The 20,500-nt window shown below is 44.5% G+C and overlaps 1 protein-coding gene and 1 long non-coding RNA gene across 4 annotated transcripts in view; one reads left to right on the forward strand and one right to left on the reverse strand.

Annotated features, from left to right (window-relative positions):
* Positions 1 to 10,910, reverse strand: part of LOC137563066 (uncharacterized) — a 203,781-nt gene extending 192,871 nt beyond the window's left edge. For both annotated transcript variants that reach the window (XR_011030238.1, XR_011030239.1), the window contains exon 1: positions 10,654 to 10,910. This is a non-coding gene — a long non-coding RNA (uncharacterized lncRNA). The remainder of the gene's footprint in view (positions 1 to 10,653) is intronic.
* The window catches only part of PIAS1 (protein inhibitor of activated STAT 1), a 77,316-nt gene continuing 67,646 nt past the window's right edge, over positions 10,831 to 20,500 (forward strand). The window contains exon 1 of one of the 2 annotated variants that reach the window (XM_068275043.1): positions 10,831 to 10,863. In XM_068275043.1, coding sequence (XP_068131144.1) covers positions 10,840 to 10,863 — 24 coding nt within the window. In that variant the 5' untranslated portion in view covers positions 10,831 to 10,839. Of the gene's footprint in view, positions 10,864 to 11,097; positions 11,233 to 20,500 lie in introns of those variants that run through there. The other variant, XM_068275044.1, reaches the window with a different exon arrangement.

The following is a 20,500-nucleotide window of genomic DNA, read 5'->3' on the forward strand; positions in this document are numbered from 1 at the left end:
ATCAGTGCTGCCAAGTGCATGCCCGACCGACAATGCAACCAATTTCGGTCCGAAATTGGTTGCATAAGTCGATCGCTCATGCTGCAAGATGTTGGCCCGACTTGCTTAATCACGTGCGCGGCGCTGACGGCGTGCAATTTTGAGATGATTGACGAACCCCCGATGCTGTCCCCCGCAATGTTACATGTCCCCCCGCTGCCCAGTGCAAGTTATACATTACCTGTCCTCGACCTCTGCTTGTCCTACGGGCACACTTCGCTCGCCCATACACGCGCGCCCCAGATGGTTGCTTACTAAGGGTGCACGTATGACGTCACACATGCGGCCACGTTATTAGGCAACCACGTGGAGCGCGTGTTTGAAGAACAGAGTGCATCCGTAGCCAGCGGGGGACAAGCGGAGGCCTTAAAACTTTCACTGAGCACCGGGGGGGGGGGGGGGGGGGGGGGGCGGGTCGGGAAGGCAACATTTAACATTAGTGGGAAAGCATCAGGAAGGCGAGGCGGTCGGTTGCGGTGTAACAACGCCGATTCCAGATCAATTTCAAGCTGTAATTGATCAGGAATCGGCCTGTGATGTATAGGCAGCCGACAGATCTCTCCCTAATCAGATTTGATTAGAGAGAGATTTGTCTCTTGGTCGACTCTGCCCATCATCACTAGATGATGACTGGCATGGCAGATAAGCTCATTTGAAAGCACAGGATGTTAACAATATGTCTCCTTCCATAAAAGCAGAAAGTAAACAGATTGCAGATTTATTGCAGGATTTGTATCAGCTGTAACAAAGACATTTTTCTTTAAAGGTTATTATGCAGTTGCGTATCTTTTAGAGCAGAGAGTAAGTTCAGAGTTCAGGTCCGCTTTAAACAAGGTGGGGGATTCTAAATGGTGTGGGCAGCAACCTCATGGAATGTCCCAGAGATGGACTGGCTGACATTTTTACACTTCTGCCCCTTGCTGTTCTCTGGCTGAGAGCTAAGATGATTATGGCTTGTTTTCACCTGTAGTGACAAATGCTGCCAGAGTTCATTAGAACACTGAGGAAGTCTTTTTACATTTCAAAGAGGGAACAACTGTGTGACATCATGTCAGATTGAGCATACAGAATCAGTCTCTGTATGTTACATTCACTTTTTGTACGGTTCTGATCTGTATGATGCCTGAAGAAGAAACGTAATGTTTTGAAAAGCTTGCAATAAACCATATTACCCTAATCAATCAATCAATCAATCCTTTGTTGGTTTGATGTCTGCATTTCTGCTCCATGACCGAACTATACTTTACTTGCTGTAGCTCTTTGTAATATCTACACAGGATATTGAGGCTTCAGCAAGACAGGGTCATTACAAATACCACCCGATCAACATTTGTTGGTTTGATGTCTGCAAAGAGCTACAGAAGATGCTACTACTGCCTACACACGGGCTACAACTGTCGCTGAAAACACATGGTGCGCGCATGTTGCGGCGACAGGTCCTCCGTGTGTATGAGGAGCGCGCCACGAACTGTTGCTAGTCAGAGCTGTCGCCTACAACTGTTGCAGGAACCGTCGCTAGTCTCACGTTGGTGCGGTCGTGTGTATGCTGGTCTCTAGCGACTCTTGTATCTCTATTGACAGTCCGACGCAACTTCCTGTGTCGCTGAGCAACAGTTGCAGACAGATTGTTGCCGCGTGTATACAACTGTCGTTGCTGGAGACTTTCAACTGTCGCTTGTCTCCATGCCACTGCAGACATCCGTGCCTCGTGTGTATCAGCCTTTAAAGGATTCTCTTTGGGACAGAAAAGTGGGCTTTGCACGCGTACGAGAGGAATCAGCGCGGGAGACTTGGGCGCAAGATACAGCCAGTATATGGCTGATCCTGCTGCTGCACAAGTTCCCAGCCGTGTTAAATACCAATCCCCCTCCAGGCCGCCATGGATGGTGGGGAATGAGCCGAATTATTGTGTTTTAAAAGTAACTTCAGCTCCGTCTTCTGACGGCGACGAAGTTACTCCCTGTGCGCTGCTATAGCAGTAATTCCTATTACGGCCTATGGTGGCGTCGGCTGCGCCCAAGTCTCCAGCGCTGGAATCACCGTGTTCGTGATCAGATAGCCAAGTAAACTTCCCCCAGTTTTGTATATTCTTTTTCCATAATCCAAAAAGCAGTGTTTGCTAGCACTTTCCTCCACCCTTCTGCACAAATATAGATTGGTATACTTAAAGAGGAACTCCAGTGAAAATAACAAATATGTGCTTAATTCTTACAATAATGGGGCAGCACGGTGGCATAGTGGTTAGCTCTCTCTCCTTGCAGCGCTGGGTCCCTGGTTCGAATCCCAGCCAGGGCACTATCTGCAAAGAGTTTGTATGTTCTCTCCGTGTCTGCGTGGGTTTCCTCCGGTCACTCCGGTTTCCTCCCACATTCCAAAAACATACGGATAAGTTAATTGGCTCCCCCTAAAAAAAAAAAAAAATTTGGCCCTAGACTACAGTACTTACACTACATAATATAGACATATGGCAATGGTAGGGATTAGATTGTGAGCTCCTTTCAGGGACAATTAGTGACAAGATATATATATATACACTGTACAGCGCTGCGTAATATGTCGGCGCTATATAAATACTAAATAATAATAATAATACATTATTTAGTCAGTGTTTGCTCATTGTAAAAATCTTTCCTTTCCCCGATTTACATTCAGACATTAATCACATGGTGACATTTTTACTGCTGGCAGGTGATGTCACTGGAAGGAGATGCTGCTTGCTTTTTTGGGCAAGTGGAAACAGCTGTTATTTTCCACAATGCAACAAGTGTGATGTCAGGACCTCAGAGCTGTGAGGCACTGACATCACACTGTGGGAGGGGTTTCACCACAAAATTAGCCATACAGAGCCCCCTGATAATCCGTTTGAGAAAGGAATAGATTTCTCATGGGAAAGGGGGTATCAGCTACTGATTGGGATGAAGTCCAATTCTTGGTTACGGTTTCTCTTTAAAAAGGAACTGTCGCGAAAATCTTAAGATTTAAAACACATACAAATAAGAAGTATGTTTCTTCCAGAGTAAAATGAGCCATAAATTACTTTTCTCCTATGTTGCTGTCACTTACAGTAAGTAGTACAGACTTACCAGCAAGCTCATGGTGAACCAAAACTCATTGGAGTGTGTGAGGGGCTACAATGGTCCTAAAAGCCCCCTTACTAAAATACTAAGGAAAACAAAAATTTGCTTTCTTAAAACAGAAAGAATTTGCGATAATTCAGGTTGGAGTGAGCTTGAGATGTCTCCCAGTGCATCACTGCTGAATATATGCAAATTAACCATTGTTGCCCTTAGAGCTAAACACACCTCCAGAATCGCTCTCACTCACTCTCTCTGACTGAGCTGGAGGTCAGCCAAAGTGTGTAACATTCAACATTTAGATACATTTATGTAAAAAAAATGTAACTATCTGAGCTTCGGATGCGTCTGAAGAAATCTCCAGGAACTTTAAAGCCCTGTGTAACCCTTCCAATGCTGGTCCAGTAAAAAAAAAAATGCTGGTTGCATATAATATACTGTAAATAATGTTTTAGAGCAAAGTTGAAATGCAGGGTTATATTCCGCTTTAAGGAACTACAAGTCCCACAATGCATTGCAGGAGTCCGACAGCCACAGTCATGATTCATAAAGGCAAGTGCATTGTGGGACTTGTAGTTTCTTAACAGCTGGAGAGCCAAGTTTGCAGACCACTGGGCTAGTCCATCTCTTCATAGGGGATTCTCAGCATGGCCTTTATAATGACATTCCCTGAAAAAGATTTATACAAAGATGCTGGCCAGCCTCCCTGCTCGCTGCACACTTTTTTGGTAGTTGGACAGAGCAACTGCCATTCACTAAGTGCTTTTAAAAATAAAGAAAACCCTGAGAACCCCACATGAAAAGATGGGCTAGTCCAAAATATGTCTGTAATGTCAGATTTCTACTACTTACTGTAAGTGACAGCAACAAAGGAGATACGTAATTTATGGCTCATTTTACTCTGGAAGAAACGTACTTCTTACTTGTATATGTTTACATGTATTTTAAATGTTAAGATTTTCACGACAAAGGTCCTTTAACCATTTCAGCCCGCTGGGATTTTTCACCTTATGCATCAGAGCAATTTTCACCTCCCAATTATTCGCTAATAACTTTATCACTACTTATCACAATTTATTGATCTATATCTTGTTTTTTCCGCCACTAACTAGGCTTTCTTTGGGTGGTACATTTCGCTAAGAATTTTTTTTTATAAGTGCATTTTAACTGGATTCATAAGAAAAAAATTTGAAAAAATTCATTATTTCTCAATTTTCGACAATTTTAGCTTTAAAATAATCCACGCTACCATAATTAAAACCTATGTATTTTAATTGCCTGTTTGTCTCGGTTATGACACCATTTAAATTTTGTCCCTATCACAATATATGGCGCCAATATTTTATTTGGAAATAAAGGTGCATTTTTTCCGTTTTGCATCCATCGTTATTTACAAGCTTATAATTTGAAAAAAAAGGTTCATAGTATACCCTCTTCAAATGCATATTTAAAAAGTTCAGACCCTTAGGTAACTATTAATGTTTTTTTATTGTATTTTTTTTTATTAATTTTATTTGGGTAATATTTTGGTGTGGGAAATAAACAGTTAATTTTTAATGTTATTATATGTGTAAATTTTAATGTCAAAAGTATGTAGATATAGTTTTACTATTTGGCCACAAGATGGCCACCTTGATTTTCTTTTTTCTCCTTGTGCTTCTCGCTAACCAGAAGCACAAGGGGGACGCGGAAAATTTTACGTGCAGAAAGACTGATGCCTCTTGTAAGAGCGCTTCGGTTTTTCTGCTGGGGACACGGATCGGTGATCGGGAACCATGTTCCCGTTCACTGATTCCAGGGCTACCGGGGGACGGCACGGGGGTGCACCCGCGATCACGTGCGGGAGCGCGCCACCGCAGCAGAGCAGCTGCCCGGACGTGAGCGTCACGTCCGGGCGGCAGAAGTGGTTAAGTTGCCCATACATCAGACAATGTATGGGCAGATCGACCGAGAGACAGATCTCTCTCTGATCGAAGAGAGATCTGTTGCCTGGCCATACACCACAGACAGATTCCCGATTCATTTCACGTTGAAATCGATCTGGAATTGGCCTTATGATGTCGTATCCACTGCCTCACTGGCCCGACGCTGTCCCCACTAATGGTCGAGCCTTGTTCCCCTGCAAGAGGCTTCGGTTTAATCTCCCTCTGCTGGAGACTTCAGCAGTCTTCGGAAGTGCTCGGGCTTCTGAAGACCGGCGGCTCTGTACTGCGTACACCAGAGTGCATGAGAGAGGGTGCTTGCGTGTGTGCAGCCTGAGTGCTTCCAAAGTCTGCCGAAGTCTCCCCAACCTGGAAGAGAGCAGTGCTCAACCAATTGGTTGTGGACTGCTAACGGGGGAGCCTGCGGGGAACGCGGACAGCGGAAGGAGAACGGGAAGGCTCATTAGGACCCAGAGCCTTCCCTTTCCTTAGGTATCTTTTTATTTCTATTTTTTCTTCAGACTCCCTTTAGGGGGGACAGCGTCTAGGGTTTCGTCCCTCGCCATTACTGTCGTGCACCCCACTGTCCATGACAGCCTGTAATCCTGCAGCATGTCCGACCGATTAATGCGACCAATTTCAGCCTAAAATTGGTCACGTCGTCGATCTGGAATGTGCGTGGCAGCACCGATTTTCATCTGATTAGATTATAATGATTGAATTGGATGGGTCGATCGGCCGCCAAGTCAACTGATGTATGGCCACCTTTAGACAAGTCAAGTCGTACAAAATGAGTAAACCCTTGGTAGATTGCCAGCGGTGGCTGCCGGAGATACGTAGAGGGCGCACTTCTCTTGCGCAGACTGTCTGAAGTTACCTGACCCGGTACCAGCGATACAGAAGACTGAGGACGGCGGTGTGGGAGTGATCGGTGGGTGCTCCCCAAGGATTACAAAAAAAAATTCTGATTGGTTGTAACGTTTGAAAAATCTGACCAATGTACCACACACACACACACGCTGAATTTTATTGAAAACTCTGAGAAAATTGCTTGGGTGTATATACAGTATTAAAGAAAACCTGTAACTAAAAAAAGTTCCCCTGGGGGGTACTCACTTCGGTAGGGGGAAGCCTCTGGATCCGATCAAGGCTTCCCCCGTCCTCCTGTGTCCCACGGCGGTCTCGCTGTGCCCCTCCGAACAGCAGGCATGTAAATATTTACCTCCCTGGCTCCCGCGCAGGATCTGCTCGAAGATAGGCGGAAATACCCGATTGCTGTTGGCCCGCTCTACAGCGCAGGCGCAAGTCTCCTGCGCCTGCGTAGTATAGAGGACCCGACAGAGATCGGGTATTTCCGCCTATCTTCGTACGGTTTTCCGCAACAACGCCCCCGCTGGAGCCAGGAAAGGTAAATAAACTAGCGCTTATTAGCCTTCTCGAGGGAGGATTCCGGGACACTTCAGGGGAGCCAGCGCTGGTCTGCCTGCAGCTACAGCGGAGGGGGAAGCCTCATTGGGACCCTGAGGCTTTCCCCTACCAAGGCGAGTACCCCCCAGGGGATCTTTTTTTGGTAACAGAGTATCTCTAGTTGATAATCTACCCTACACCATTCAATTTTCATAAAAATAGATCAGAAAAATCCACCATTCCTGCTCGACTTGTATTGAAAAAAAATGGGAAATCCAATGAGATTTCTCGCTCGAATAAAAAAAAAAAAAAAAAAAAAAAAAAGCTTTCTTTTTTTTCGGGAAATGCGATTGTTTTTATCAAATTGTTGTAAAATTAGATCATTTTATTGTATTGTGTGTGACTTTAGGCAGAGAACAGGGGAGGTCGGTGTTAGGCAGGGTGAAGGGTGGCGTTAGGCATAGGACAGGATTGGTTAGTATTAGGCACAGGATGGGTGCAGGGTAGTTTTAGGCACATGATGGGGTAGGCTAGTGTTAGGCGTGAGATTGATGGAGGGTAGTTTTAGGCATAGGATAGGGTCGGTTAGGGTTAGGCACAGGATGGATGCAGGGTAGCGTTAGGCACGGGATGTGCTGTGTAATATGTTGGCGATTTATAAATACAATAAATAATAAAGTATGAAGGGTCGTTTTAGGGCGGCACATGATAGGGTAGGTTAGTGTTAAAGGACTCCAGAGGCGAAGCAATAAATCTCTCTTTAGGCCTCATTCATATTAGGTGCATTGAGAAATGTGTAAAAGTGTATGATAAAAACCGCATGCGTTTGTGCGTGCTTTAGTGCGCCTTTCAGTGCGTTGCTGTGCACTGTTTTAAAGCATTTTTTGCTTGTTGTAGCAGTTGTCAAAGATTTGTTTTACATGAAAATTTGTTCTTTTTTTCAATTACGGGTAAAAAAATGCATGCGATTCTATACGCTAAAAAAGCGCACCCATTCACTTGCATTGATGTGTGCTTTACAGCTCAACGCACAGAAATGCATGCAATGCTACGTTTTTGTAACGCAGCTCAGTGTAGCACATAGATGTGAACCAGGCACAATCAAATACATGGGAAAATCAATACCTTGCTAAACGCACAGGAAAATGCGTGCCCTGATTTAAACGAGGCCTAAGGGCTCGTTCACACTACGAGCGTTTGCGGGTTATTTTAAGCGATGGCAGCTTTAAAAATTGCCCCAAAAGCGCTTGTGCAATGAATTCCTACGTTCACATGTGCACGTTTCGATTTTACTAAAATCGCAAATGCACTACATGTACCATTTTCTGAGCACTTTGGCTCAATGGAAGGTATAGGCATACCTCCCAACATTTTTAAATTAGAAATCGGGACACTTAGGCCACACCCCTAACCACACCCCGAGTCACGCCTAACAAAGTTTTTTGAAGATTTTTTTTTTTTTAATGAATATCGTATCCCCTTATATTTTTTAATAAATATTTCCCTCATATACCCAGCCCATGGGTGGGGAGGAGGGTGATGGTGCCCGTGGGTGGAGAGGAGGGTGAGGATGGCCGTGAGTGGGGAGGAGGTTGCCACTGTAGAAGGCAAAAAAAAATAGGCACCAGCCGCGCCGAAGTGGGATGCGGGATGCCGGCATCACATTTCTACCTCCCTCCCTCGGAATATGCCCCCCTGTGTCCCCCCTGCTAAGAGTGCTCAGTGGGCTGTCATCATACCTTCCATCCATCCATGCGTACCGGCATCTGGCTTCACTCAGCTTCCTGCGACGTCACAGGAAGCAAAGTGAAGTCGGATGCCGAAACGCATGGATGGACGCCGGTAAGATGACAGCCCACTCCGCTGCGCACTCTGCTAGCAGGAGGGACACAGGAGGGCAGATTCCAAGGGAGGGAGGGAGGTAGAAATGTGATGCCGCCATCCCGCATCCCACTTCGGCACGGCTGGCGCCTCAATTATTTCACCCTCTCTGCCCACTCCTGCCCGGGACTTGTGTGGGGGGGGGGGGGGGGTCATACCAGGATAGTGGGAGAGCCCCCCAAATCCGGACAGTCCCGCAAGATTTGGGGGGCATGGGTATAGGGAAATCGCAAAGCGCTTGAAAAAGCGCTTAGAATAGCGATTTCCAGAGCGCTTTTATGAATAAAAACATTGCATTTATTCATTTCCGGGTTAGAGTTCACTTCCTGACATCAGGAAGTGAAAAAAAACATCGCTGAGAAAAAGCGCTTTTCTAAACGCAAATTGCAGGGAAAAGCTCATAAAAAAAAAATCACAGTATAAATCACTCAGATTTTGCTTTTTATGTGAACAAGGCCTTAGTTACCTGGGGCTTCTACCAGCCCCTAGAAGTCCTGTGGGGCCCTCACCATAGCTCCAGTCCTCCTCAATGTCCCGCCGACCCATCGGCAGGTCGAAGCCTCTGCACATGCCAGCACGTGAATGCGCCCATGTCATCAGACGCATGCTGCACAGTACATGCCCGGTGATGTGGGCACTCGCCTGCACATGCACAGAAGCACCAATGTGACCCATTGGTGCTTTTGTGCATGTGCAGGCGAGCTGCAATGATACTGAAGGGGCCCATACACTCAGCCAATTAGCGGCCAATCAATCACAAATCGATTGCCCGATTGATCGATTTGCAGCCGATTTCGATTGATCTGACATGCTGGAAAATCTAGGTCGATCTGATGAGATTGCTGTACTTTTCCGTTAGCGGGCGCTAATTACATTAAAAGTTCACATTAAAGAGAATCTGTAACGTCAAAACGTCCCCTGGGGGGTACTCACCTCGGGTGGGGGAAGCCTCAGGATCCTAATGAGGCTTCCCATGCCGTCCTCCGTCCCTCAGGGGTCTCTCTGCAGCCCTCCGTACAAGATGACGGCAATATTTACCTTCCTGGCTCCTGAGCAGGCGCTCTGACGGCTGCCGGCTCCGAAGTAGGCGGAAATCGCCGTCGAGTCTGCTCTACTGCGCAGGCGCAAGTTTCCGGCGCCTGCGCAGTAGAGCGGACCCGACTGAGATCGGGTATTTCCGTCTACTTTGGAGCCGAAAGCAGCCACAGCGCCCCCGCTGGAGCCAGCAAAGGTAAATATTGAATTTACAGTCGGGTCTGTCGCCGGCTGTTCGGAGGGCTGCAGCAAGACCCCCGTGGGACAGAGGACGGCGTGGGAAGCCTCATTAGGATCCCGAGGCTTCCCCCACCCGAGGTGAGTACCCCCCAGGGGATGTTTTTGATGTTACAGAGTCTCTTTAACACGAAAGTGTTAATGTAACCGCTTGTCGGCAGGAGGCGCTAATTAAATGAATACTTGACGTCACGTAAAATTGTTAATGTCGCCAAATGTATAGTGTTTGAAGTGGCCGGCTCGCTGCAGCCAATTGTATATTAAAAAGTGAGTAAATTGAATGACAAATAAGCCAGCGGCTTATACAATACTGGCAGCCGGTGGGGACATGCGTGTCCCCCCCAGAGTCATTAGTCACGGCAGGGAATTCTGCTTGTTTTATTGCGACAAACGACTCTGGGGGGACACGAGTGATCTGCCAGTGTTCTATTGTATAGAAGAGAGAGGTCAAGGGGGGAGGAGAGCGAGAGCGAAGCTGCCGGCTTATTTGTCATTCAATTTACTCACTTTTTAATATAAATTTGGCCGAACAATTTTACGTGACGTCAAGTATTAATTTAATTAGCACCACCTGCCGACAAGCGGTGTTAATGTGAACTTTTAATGTAATTAGCACCACCTGCCTAATGCACCAGGCTAACGGAAAAGTATCGAGATTGCTTATCAATTTGCATCGGTCCTAATAGAAATCTGCTGGCAAAAAAAATTCCATCACATCGATTTTCAATAGATTTCATACTGAAATGTATTGGAAATCTGTTCCTAGTAAAAAAATGTTCCGAAACACATCAGATAGATCAGAAAATCTATGTGATGATCTATCTGCTGCTAATCCAAGGAGTGTATGGCCACCTTTACAGGCGGCCAGCCTTGCAGAATTTGTATACCATAGGAGCACTTTGGTGGAAGCTGTAAATTCTGACAAGGTTGCAGTTATTTTCACCACACTGGTATGCACCTGATATACTTGCAATATGAGTGGCGTCATCCACTCTGCTTGAGTATTTGGCACTCCTACTCTGAGACTATTGGATAAACTGGCAGGAGTGCGACATTACCTTATCATAGAAGACACACCACTCTACTGCACTAAGCACTTCCAAAACATTCTCCCACACACGTGGGAAGAGCTCCAGTCTGTGCCTCCTACTTGGCGCCTTAATTCGAATCCTGCGCGGTGACGCCATAGTCGCGTCCGAGCCACGTCGCGGCGAGTTCATTACGCCTGCGCGCAGAGCGGCAAGATGGCGGACAGTGCGGAACTGAAGGTAAAGCGCAGCTGGAATTGAGGGGCCGGGATCCCGCCCTGCGTTCGGTGTGGGGAGTCCGGTAATGCCGTTGGGATACGCCGATGGGTCGGTGAGCCGGGGGAAGGCGGGGTCTGGTGGCAGGGAGAGCGCGGCGGGCCGGGGGAAGGGGGAGCGGAGTAGTCGCTGTTATTGTTGCTGCTCTCTAGGGGGAGGAGGAGGGAGCTGGGGGGTGAGTGGAGGGGAGGATAGACTCGGTGACCCGTGGGGAATGTATGAGTGTGGGTAGTACTAGTGCTGGGGGAGCAGTGATGAGACGATGGATGTATGGTGGAGGAGAGCAGTACTGGTACCCGGCTCTATGTTTACATCAGCGCTGTGTGAGGAGAGGTGAGCATGGGACAGCATCAGTCTATATGTTGTACCATGTGTACCCCTCCCCCTCTTGTGCAGCATGCTTCCCTTCTCCTGTCACCTTCCTGCTCGCTGGACATGGCTTTTTTGCTCGCTCTCTCTGTAATGGCTGTCCGCATGCAGCGCTTGTCCAGTGTCCACTTTCTGCAGGAAACCATGCACACTGATAACTTCTATAAAATGCTTGGTACACACCATGCAGTTTCTCCTCAGATTGATCGGTTGAATCAATAATTTCCAACAGGTTTGATCAGGTTTCTGATCGATTTTGTGCATAAGTGAGTGCTAGTCTACTGCAGGGACTACAGTCTACTATAGGAAATTTTAGCTAAAGTGATTGGGTGAACAGCACCCTACCGAACTGCTAGGTTTCCAGTAGGTTGAAGTAATCGATGCCTACACTGTTCAGCCAATCACAAAGCTTTGTGCTGTAGAGGGTGCTATGACTGAAGAACTATTCCCTATGTAGTTTCCTGCTGGGTCCCCTAATCTAGACTAGCACACAAAAGTGATCGGAAAACTAATTGGACATAGTTGGAAATTGATTTGACCCGTTGGTAATTTGCATGGTGTGTAGCAGACATGAAATTGCAGGTGGTTTGTTCTGTATTTCTAAAGGAAGCCAACTCTCAATTTACAGATATCTGATATTTGATTCGTTGGTGCATTTTCTTTTAATCCCTTAGCTAAGAAATGGATATTTGCACAGGAATAATCCCATTTGGAAAGCTATCAGTTTATAAATGGTTGTCTTAATTCATTAATCAAGCTGTCAATTAATCCGTGGACATTTTCACAACCTGCTTTTTATTTTCGGATCAAATAGTTCTGTTTTGCCCTTTCATGAGGCTTGTAAAGCAGTAACACATTTCCTTTTTCTTTCCAGAAGTGAAAATGAAAGTCAGTGTGTTTATATGTAACAATGGCTGAAATGTCTTTATTTTGCAATAGATTTTTTTTTTATTGAACATTTTTACACTAATTTAACCACATTGACAATGCATAATCAGAAGCATGTAACAAAGCAAAGTCAATTTGGTATGTTGTTTTACTTCTGAAATGGATGCAGTATGGCTGGAAAGTCTTTAAAAAGGTGCTCTACTCAGTCATTCAATGGGAGTTATATGGAGTCTGCCATATTTATTTCCTTTTAAACAATACCAGTTGCCTGGCAGCCCTGCTGATATGTCTGAATAACATCAGATACAAGCATGTGGCTAATCTTGTCAGATTTAATAGTAATGTCAGAAACATCTGATCTGCATGCTCTTTCAGGATTTATGGCTAAAAGCATTAGATTATCAGCAGGATAACCAGGCGACTGAAATGTCTCAAAAGGAAATAAATATGGCAGCCTCCATATCCCTCTTGCTTCAGTTGCCAGTTAAATGAGCATATATAGCAGTGTTTCTAGACACTGACATACTCGTAAACCACTTGTTATCCCATACTGTCCTCAGTGTGCTGAAATGCTGATAGCTGACCTTACAAGAAAGGTAAGGAGAGGGGCTAGTTCACAGTACTCAGTTGAGTTGCAGAATAAGTCTGCATTGCAACTCTCTGCCCATACAATTCTATGGGGCTTTTTACAGTACTGAGTTGTAACGGATCGTGTTTTTCTAACTGGCTGCATGCAGACTTTGTATTAAAGTCTATGTACACTGTCCACGTATGGGGACACAGGAACAGCCATTGGCTCTTACTGTGTCCCCCTATGTAGTCAGTGTAATGATTGGCTGCTCCCATGTCACCTGACTGTAATTGGTTGCTCCTGTGTGGCCAGTGTAATGATTGGTTGTTCCTGTGTCCCCCTTATGTGGTTAGTTTAATTTGTATCCAATTTCCATTGCAGGTTACATTCATTATAACTTGTATGATATTCAGTGGACCACTGTGAATCCAGCCCAACTCTTTAGAAAATATATATTGCAAGCCAAAATGTAAACGTTAATCTTGTTGTTGGTCCCATAGTGTGTGTGTGTGTGTGTGTGTGTGTGTTTGTATATATACATTTAATACAGAAAAGGATGATTTGTGATCCCCTTCTGTATCTATCTGCCTAGTGTCTTGGCTCAGCAGTAGTCTTGCACATTTGTATAGTATTTATTTTCGGCAGTGGATGTTATCATGATTAGTTGTCTTACTACCAATGTACGTTGAAGTGTAATGCTGGATACACACGTTACAATTTAACGCTCGTTTTTCCCGCTCGATTCTGCGCTCAATTCTCTTATTTTCGCTCGTTTTTCTTTTTTCCATTCACTTCTATGAGAAATCGAGATCAGAATCGGATGCATCTATCGTACGGAAAATCGTAATGTGTGTACCCAGCGTAACTCCAGCCAGATATGTTTAGAGCCCGAACCCATTATGCTGGGAGTACACGATGCGTTTTTGCGTTCGTTTTCGCTTTCGTTCGATTCTACTCTCGATTCACTGCTCGATTCTCCTCTCGATTCCTTATCTTTTCTTATCAATTACATTCACTTGAATGAGGAGAATCGAAACGAAAGTAGAATCGACCAGATCCAACAGGTTGAAATTTATCTATCGAACCCATCTATCTAAAGTAAAAACTTAACGTGTATTCTCAGCATTACTGTTGCTCTGTGTCCTAGCTGTGGGCTTTTTCCACATTTCTGTTGCTAGCACTAGAAAGCGCAGCAAAGTTCATTTCTTCAAGTGGCACATTCAACAAAACAATTGTATTGCGATAAAAGATTAAAATCTCCTGTTCAGTTTGAGTTGGATATGTTTCTATGGAGAGGCTTTCCTTTATTCACCAAATCATCCCTGATGGGAGAATAGGCGATTTGCTTAGTTGAAATATAGACCTCAGGTAAAACACACATCCAGATAAAAACGCCACTTTATTAGAAATCACTTAAAAAGTTTGACAATACAACAGCAACAGACCGCTAGGAGGGAGAGGCACAAGTATGCAGGAAGTCGACTGCTGTTTCGCACTATCACAAGGAGTGCTTCATCAAGCTGTGGAATTTATACTCATCTGCCTGTTGGCGCCTCTTCTCTGCATCACCACTGAGGCTCTTCTCCTTGTCATGTGACAAGCACTAGAGGCCGGGTGGCACATACCGTACATAACCATGTACACGCTGTCATTAGCCTCTAGTGTTTGTCACAGGATTCATGCAATGGAGAGTAAAGATGGGGAAGAGCAGCCTGGGCTTTGTTGGAGAGATGTGCATCAGTGCACAGATGAGTTTAAGTCTACTGTAAACACTGTTGATCGTCCTGAAATCAAATGCTGCTGTCGGCATGCTCCTGACTCGAGAAAAGATTTCTAGCAGATTCAGGTCTCCTTTTCACGAACTGCTGATGGGCAGTGAAATGCTTCTCAAACTATCACAACTGCTCACTGCTGTGTGGTAACTGCTTGTAGCTGCCTGGTAGCTGCTCACTGCTGCTTGATAACTGCTTGCTGAGCACACAGCTCAACAGTCCGTGGAAAGGAGGCCTCAATCAGAGTGATCGAATCTGCTGGATATCAATTGGAAAAAATTGTGTGGCCACCTTTTTATACTACTGCACATAGGTTCGGTGCATCTGTACAAAAAATGTACCCACTGTGCTGGTTTAAGAAACAGGACGGCTAGTGGCTGGTACGGCGGTTGTGTAAAGCGGAGGCATTGTCAAAGGACCTGTAGAGCGCGTGATTATGATTATCCAAAATATGAATGTACTATGTATCACGGTGGAAAAATAAAATGTTAATAAAGCTGTGGCCTTTTACACCAATGGAGTGTCACAGCGTCTTGTTTAGGTGAAGGGTGGGGTCGCCTAGTTGGGCCATGCCCGGGTCAAGGATCCCCAGAGCAGGGCGTAGCTTAGGCGAAAGGGGGCATGACCTGGAATCCATAGGTTCACAAGGTGTTGATAAAAGGTGGAGTGCCCTGGGCGGTGAGGATGCAAGATAAGCAGGAGGAGGCAGGAAACAGCCAGTGTGGGGTGGCTATCCTTGTTATATGGTCATCTTAAAGTTTGCCATTTTACAATCCATGCCTGATTGTACAATGTTACCCAGTCTTAAGGTGGCCACACACGATACAATAATCTGATCCGATTTTACGGCAATTCGATAAAAACGATCGGATCTCCCGGAAAATTTTTTTTTTTTTTTTTTAATTCGGCTGAAAAATCCGATCGGATTTACCGTTTTCGCTTTTAATCGAACTGGAATGCCAGATATTTTTCTTCAATCTTTCTAAAGATTGTATGGTGTGTGTTAGATTGTTAATTTATTAATATACACACCCTAGCAATTTTCTCTGATTCTCCAATCATTTTTATCATAATTAGGGACAAAATTGAACATACGTGTGTGGTACATTGGTCATATTTTTGAAATGTTACAATCAGTCAGAAAAATTGATTGCAATTCTAAAATTGAACAGATATTTTTAAAATTGTATGGTGTGTGGCCACCTTTAGTAGGTGCAGGTAGTATAAAGATAAACAAAGTGAATATACTTTAAGCCCAATCTACACGATATGATTCTTTATACGATTCGATTACGATTCTATTAAATCCGACATGTCAGATCGGGATTCGATTCAATTCGATTTGCCATTGCAAAACGATGGCAAATCGAATTGTATCGAATCCCGATCAAACATGTTGGATTTAATCGGATCGTAAATAGAATCGTATAAAGTATCGTGTAGATTGGGCTTAAGACCCTAATAAGTTATAGACGAGGTAAGATTTTAAGTGTGCAAGTAAGATTGTATGTTTTTATGGCTAAAGATAGACATTCTGTAGATCGGTGCTACCATGTTCTCTTGGCTAATGGCCTAGCTCTTGCTACTTGCATTTTTGTTTTTTTTGTCTCCTTTCAAATTGCATAAGTTGCGTTACAGAATAATTCTGCATGTCAACTCACTGCCCATACAATGTTATTGGGCTGTTCACATCTGTTCGCTGTAACGGAGTCTGTTATTCTAATTGGCTGCATGCAGACTTTGAAAGTGGATCTGAATGCTTGCTCAAGACAGAAGGAAAACAGAGCAATGCATCCTGTATGTATTTAGAGCATTTAGCCTGTATAATTCCCCCTTATCTGTGTCTAATCACAAGTTGTAATTTGATCTCTCCCCAGTGTCACCTGACTGCCATGGCAGATAAGCTCATTTGGAAGCACAGGATGTTAACAGTATGTCAGCTTCCATGAAAGCAGGACGTGGAAACACTGGAGATTTATTTTAGGGCCCATTCACACTAGAAGCTCTGTTCTGAGCGTTTTGCAATTGATTAGCGTTTTTAAAATCGCTCCCATTCACTTTCATTAAAATCGGGGAAAAATCGACACAATTCTGTGATCGCGTACGCAAAAACGTTTTTTTTCCTGCGATTTTAATGAACGTTAAGGGGAGCGATTTTAAAAACCGCTAATCTATCGCAAAACACTCAGAAAAGTGCTTCTACGACCTGATTCAATCCGACATGTCCGATCTGAATTCAATTCGATTTGCCATTGTTTTGCAATGGCAAATTGAACTGAATCAAATCCTGATCGGACATGTTGGATTTAAACGGTTCGTAGATAGAATCGTAATCGAATCGCTCAAAGAATCATATCGTGTAGATTGGGCTTCGCTTAAACCTTTTTGTTTTCCATAATATGAATAAGTAGATCTGTGGAGTTTCATGATCAGCAGATTTGTCCTTTACTAATAACAGGTTACCTATTGGGTTGGTATTTTGTGTTTTGCAAAGTTGTAAACATTGCAGATCTGGGTTAATTGCCTCTTCCACGGACTAACTCATGTCCTTAAAAATTGACTAACTGCCATGTTATAATGTATGCCATTGTCTGTTAAGATGCTGGCTACTGGAATGAGCTGCCTCATTTGTCTGAAGTCCAAATGGCCCATTATTTTACAGCCAGCTGTTAGAGATCAGGATTTGTCTATTTTTGGAATAAGGTAACACATAGTTGAAGTTTCTCCAGATACTGGAGATTGGCAGCTGTATACTGGAGCAAAGCCAGGCCGAGTATTTTATCTATGTGACAGGCAAACTGTTTTTAAATACATTTTTAGTGCTATTAACCTGAATGGCAGATAAGTTGTTGAAGTAAATCCTCAGTGTGGTCAACTCTCTCAAAATGTGCAGGTGCTTTTTGTTTTTTGCTGTATCATTTAATGACAAACCTTTTCTGAATAAGTATCTGCCTTCACAGGAATGGAACAGGGAACAGCACTGCTTGGATCAGAGCTGGGCAAACTAAGGCACGTGTGCTCTTTTCATCTGACCTGCTGATAGGCGGCCAGATTGCTCTCTTCCCCCTCCTTCCCTGCAGACACCCAAGTGGAAGAATAGAGGGTTTACAACGTACCTACTTGCTGCTTCCTGCATCGCATATCCATGGCAACAAGGCGTCACATGACATGCCGTCAAGATGTGCCAGCGGATTACAGGCTGGCAGCCAGTGTGTAATACGCTACGCTAGTGTCATGCGACACGTGTCAACATGGAGACCCGGCGCAGGAAGTGGCGAGTTGGTGCATTATAACCCTCCGCTTTCTTCCGCTTGCGACTCTGGAGGGAAGGAGAAGGGGGAAAAATTGTAGGAATGCAGTCCGCAGCATGCTGCTCGGGCAGTGCAAAGTTTGCCCAGCCCTGGCTTAACTCCTACATAGGTGTGTTGCTGAATTCTGCGAAGGTCACACTTTTATCGCTCTTGTGCTAAATGTACTGTACTTCTGGGGTTAAAGTGAACCCAAGGTGGAAATAAACTATTATATTTATCCTACTCCTAAAAATTACTATTTTTTTTTTTTTTTTTTTTTTTTTTAAGTATCTCAGGGTTTTCTTTTATATTTAAACATTTACAAAGTAGGTTGAACATTTAACTGTCTCTAATCAGTAACAGCCTATTATGTGTCCCAAAGATAGAAAAAGGTCAATAGTTCATCAGTGTTCTCCCCAGAGATTTTTTCCAGCCGGGTGGCATGAAATAGTAACTGGGTGGCATGAAAAACTAGCTGGGTAGGGAGAGATGAGAATGCAGGGCTGGTGCTGCTGTGTTGAAACTCTGCTTACAGAATAGGAGGAGGTGAGCCGGTGCTCACCAAAACTAGCTGGGTGGAGCACCTGGCTAAAAGGGCCTGGGGAGAACACTGGTTCATGTATTTTATCCCTGCCCTCAGAATTTGTATTTTGCCAGGAAAACTTTAATGGTTTTAATTTACTTATCAGTCATGTCTATATTCCTGACAAGCTACCAACAAGACAGAAGCTGTTACTTCCATGCCTAGAAATTAAAGGACAACTGAAGTGAGAAGAATATGGAGGCTGCCATATGCATTTCCTGTTAGATGATACCAGTTGCCTGGCAGCCCTGCAGATTTATTTGGCTGCAGTAGTGCCCGAATAACACCAGAAACGAGCATGTTGAAATCCATAGGAGGTTTTGACCACTAACTATACTATGCAAAAGTACATTTTTACTGGAATCGGGCTTTAAAGTGGATCTAAACCTAAGTATTGGTCTCAACAGGTGGGCTTATGAGCGAAAAGGGAAACCTCCAAAACCTCCACTTCTGTGGGCTGCAATGGCCCACTTTTACTTTTGTGACCTCTGGGTCACAACGCTGATTAATTCTCTTATTCACAGCATGCAGGGAGCGCGTCCAGGGAGAGAGCTGGCGGGTGTTCAGAACAGGGAATCACTCTCAATGTTTACCCTCGAAATTGCAGGGGGGGGGGGTGGGGGGTGAGGCAGAGAGCGGCAGTGTGGGGACACAGACATGTCATGAGGCAGAGAACATGCCTCTGTGTCCCATCTGCCCCGCAAAACAACACATCGGGTTCTCTTCAAAGGGCAACTGAAGTGACTATGGAGGCTGCCATATTTATTTCCTTTTAAGCAAAACCAGTTGCCTGGCAGCCCTGCTGGTCCTCTGCTTCCAATGCTTTTGGATGCTTTTGGCCATAGACCCTGAACAAGCATACAGCAGATCAGGTGTGTCTGGCATTGTCAGATCTGACCAGATTAGCTGCATGCTTGCTTCTGGTGTGCGATTCACACTACTCAGCCAAATAGACCAGCAGGGCTGCCAGGCAACTGGCATTGTTTAAAAGGAAATAAATATGGCAGCCTCCATATACCTCTCATTTCAGTTGCCCTTTAAGGCTCATGTCCACCAGAAGGTTTTCACAACAAATCTTTAACAACTTCACTTTAGGCTCACTTTAAATCAGTGAAATGCATAGTATGAAATTCTTCTTTACAGAAAGAGTTCCTTTTAGTTTTGAATTGCTTCAACATATTTCAGTGCCACACAAGTTTTAACTTAGTGTGTCTCTAATCACTTAATAGAACAGTACTGACTTCAGTACTGGTCAGGCTGAAATCCAATAGCCTATTATTAGAAGTAGTTTTTCAAATAATCCTGAAAGTAATGCTCAGATTGCTGTATGAGCTTCCTGGCTCTTTTTGCCTGATACTAGTCCAGTCTTTACTGGTTTTGTCAGTGTTCTGCTAATGTTTATGTTTAGCCTAAACCAATTTTTTTCTTTAGCTGCGTACAGGTGCACAGTGATTCTCTCCTGTAGGGAGTCAATCCCTTATGACACTTTGTACAGATATGTCACCAGGGCTGTGGAGTCAGTACAAAAATCATCTGACTCCGTTTATGATTCCACTGACCCACACTCCCTTTAATTTGCATATAGCCATCTTGCTGATTGAAAGTATGTAATTTAAAAGGCATTTCAGCAGTGTTGAAGCTTGATAATTGTAAAGCTATATAAATCTGGTATGGAAAGGAAGGACCGCACTTGTCCACGATTCCAAATCTTTATTTCAGGACATATCCAATAAAACAGGCACAGATATTGGCATCACGATTTGGAATCGTGGACAAGTGCGGACCTTCCTTTCCATATCTGCTTTGGGCTTGCTGACCTGGTCGTGCACTGTTGCGGAAACGGGTGGGTTGTAGCGGTGTTTGCACTCCCTTTGTATATAAATATGGCATCTACTTTTGGGAATAAAAAGCTCCTGGCCAGGACGCGGACACTACCCTGTCAGCTATCTCAGGCTGCCATTGCCAGTGTGAATGCCCCAGTGTGTTGTATGTATAAGATTCATCGAAACTCCATATCAGCCAGGTTCCAGTGTGTAGCCCTGCCACCTTGCACAAAAAGCCTCTACATTTTCTGTATATTATGGACAAAAGGCCAGAACAATTTTCTGATAGGGGGCAGATCTATGCA

Source organism: Hyperolius riggenbachi, chromosome 3 (genome assembly GCF_040937935.1).
Source record: "Hyperolius riggenbachi isolate aHypRig1 chromosome 3, aHypRig1.pri, whole genome shotgun sequence".
In the NCBI taxonomy this organism is placed as follows: Eukaryota; Metazoa; Chordata; class Amphibia; order Anura; family Hyperoliidae; genus Hyperolius; species Hyperolius riggenbachi.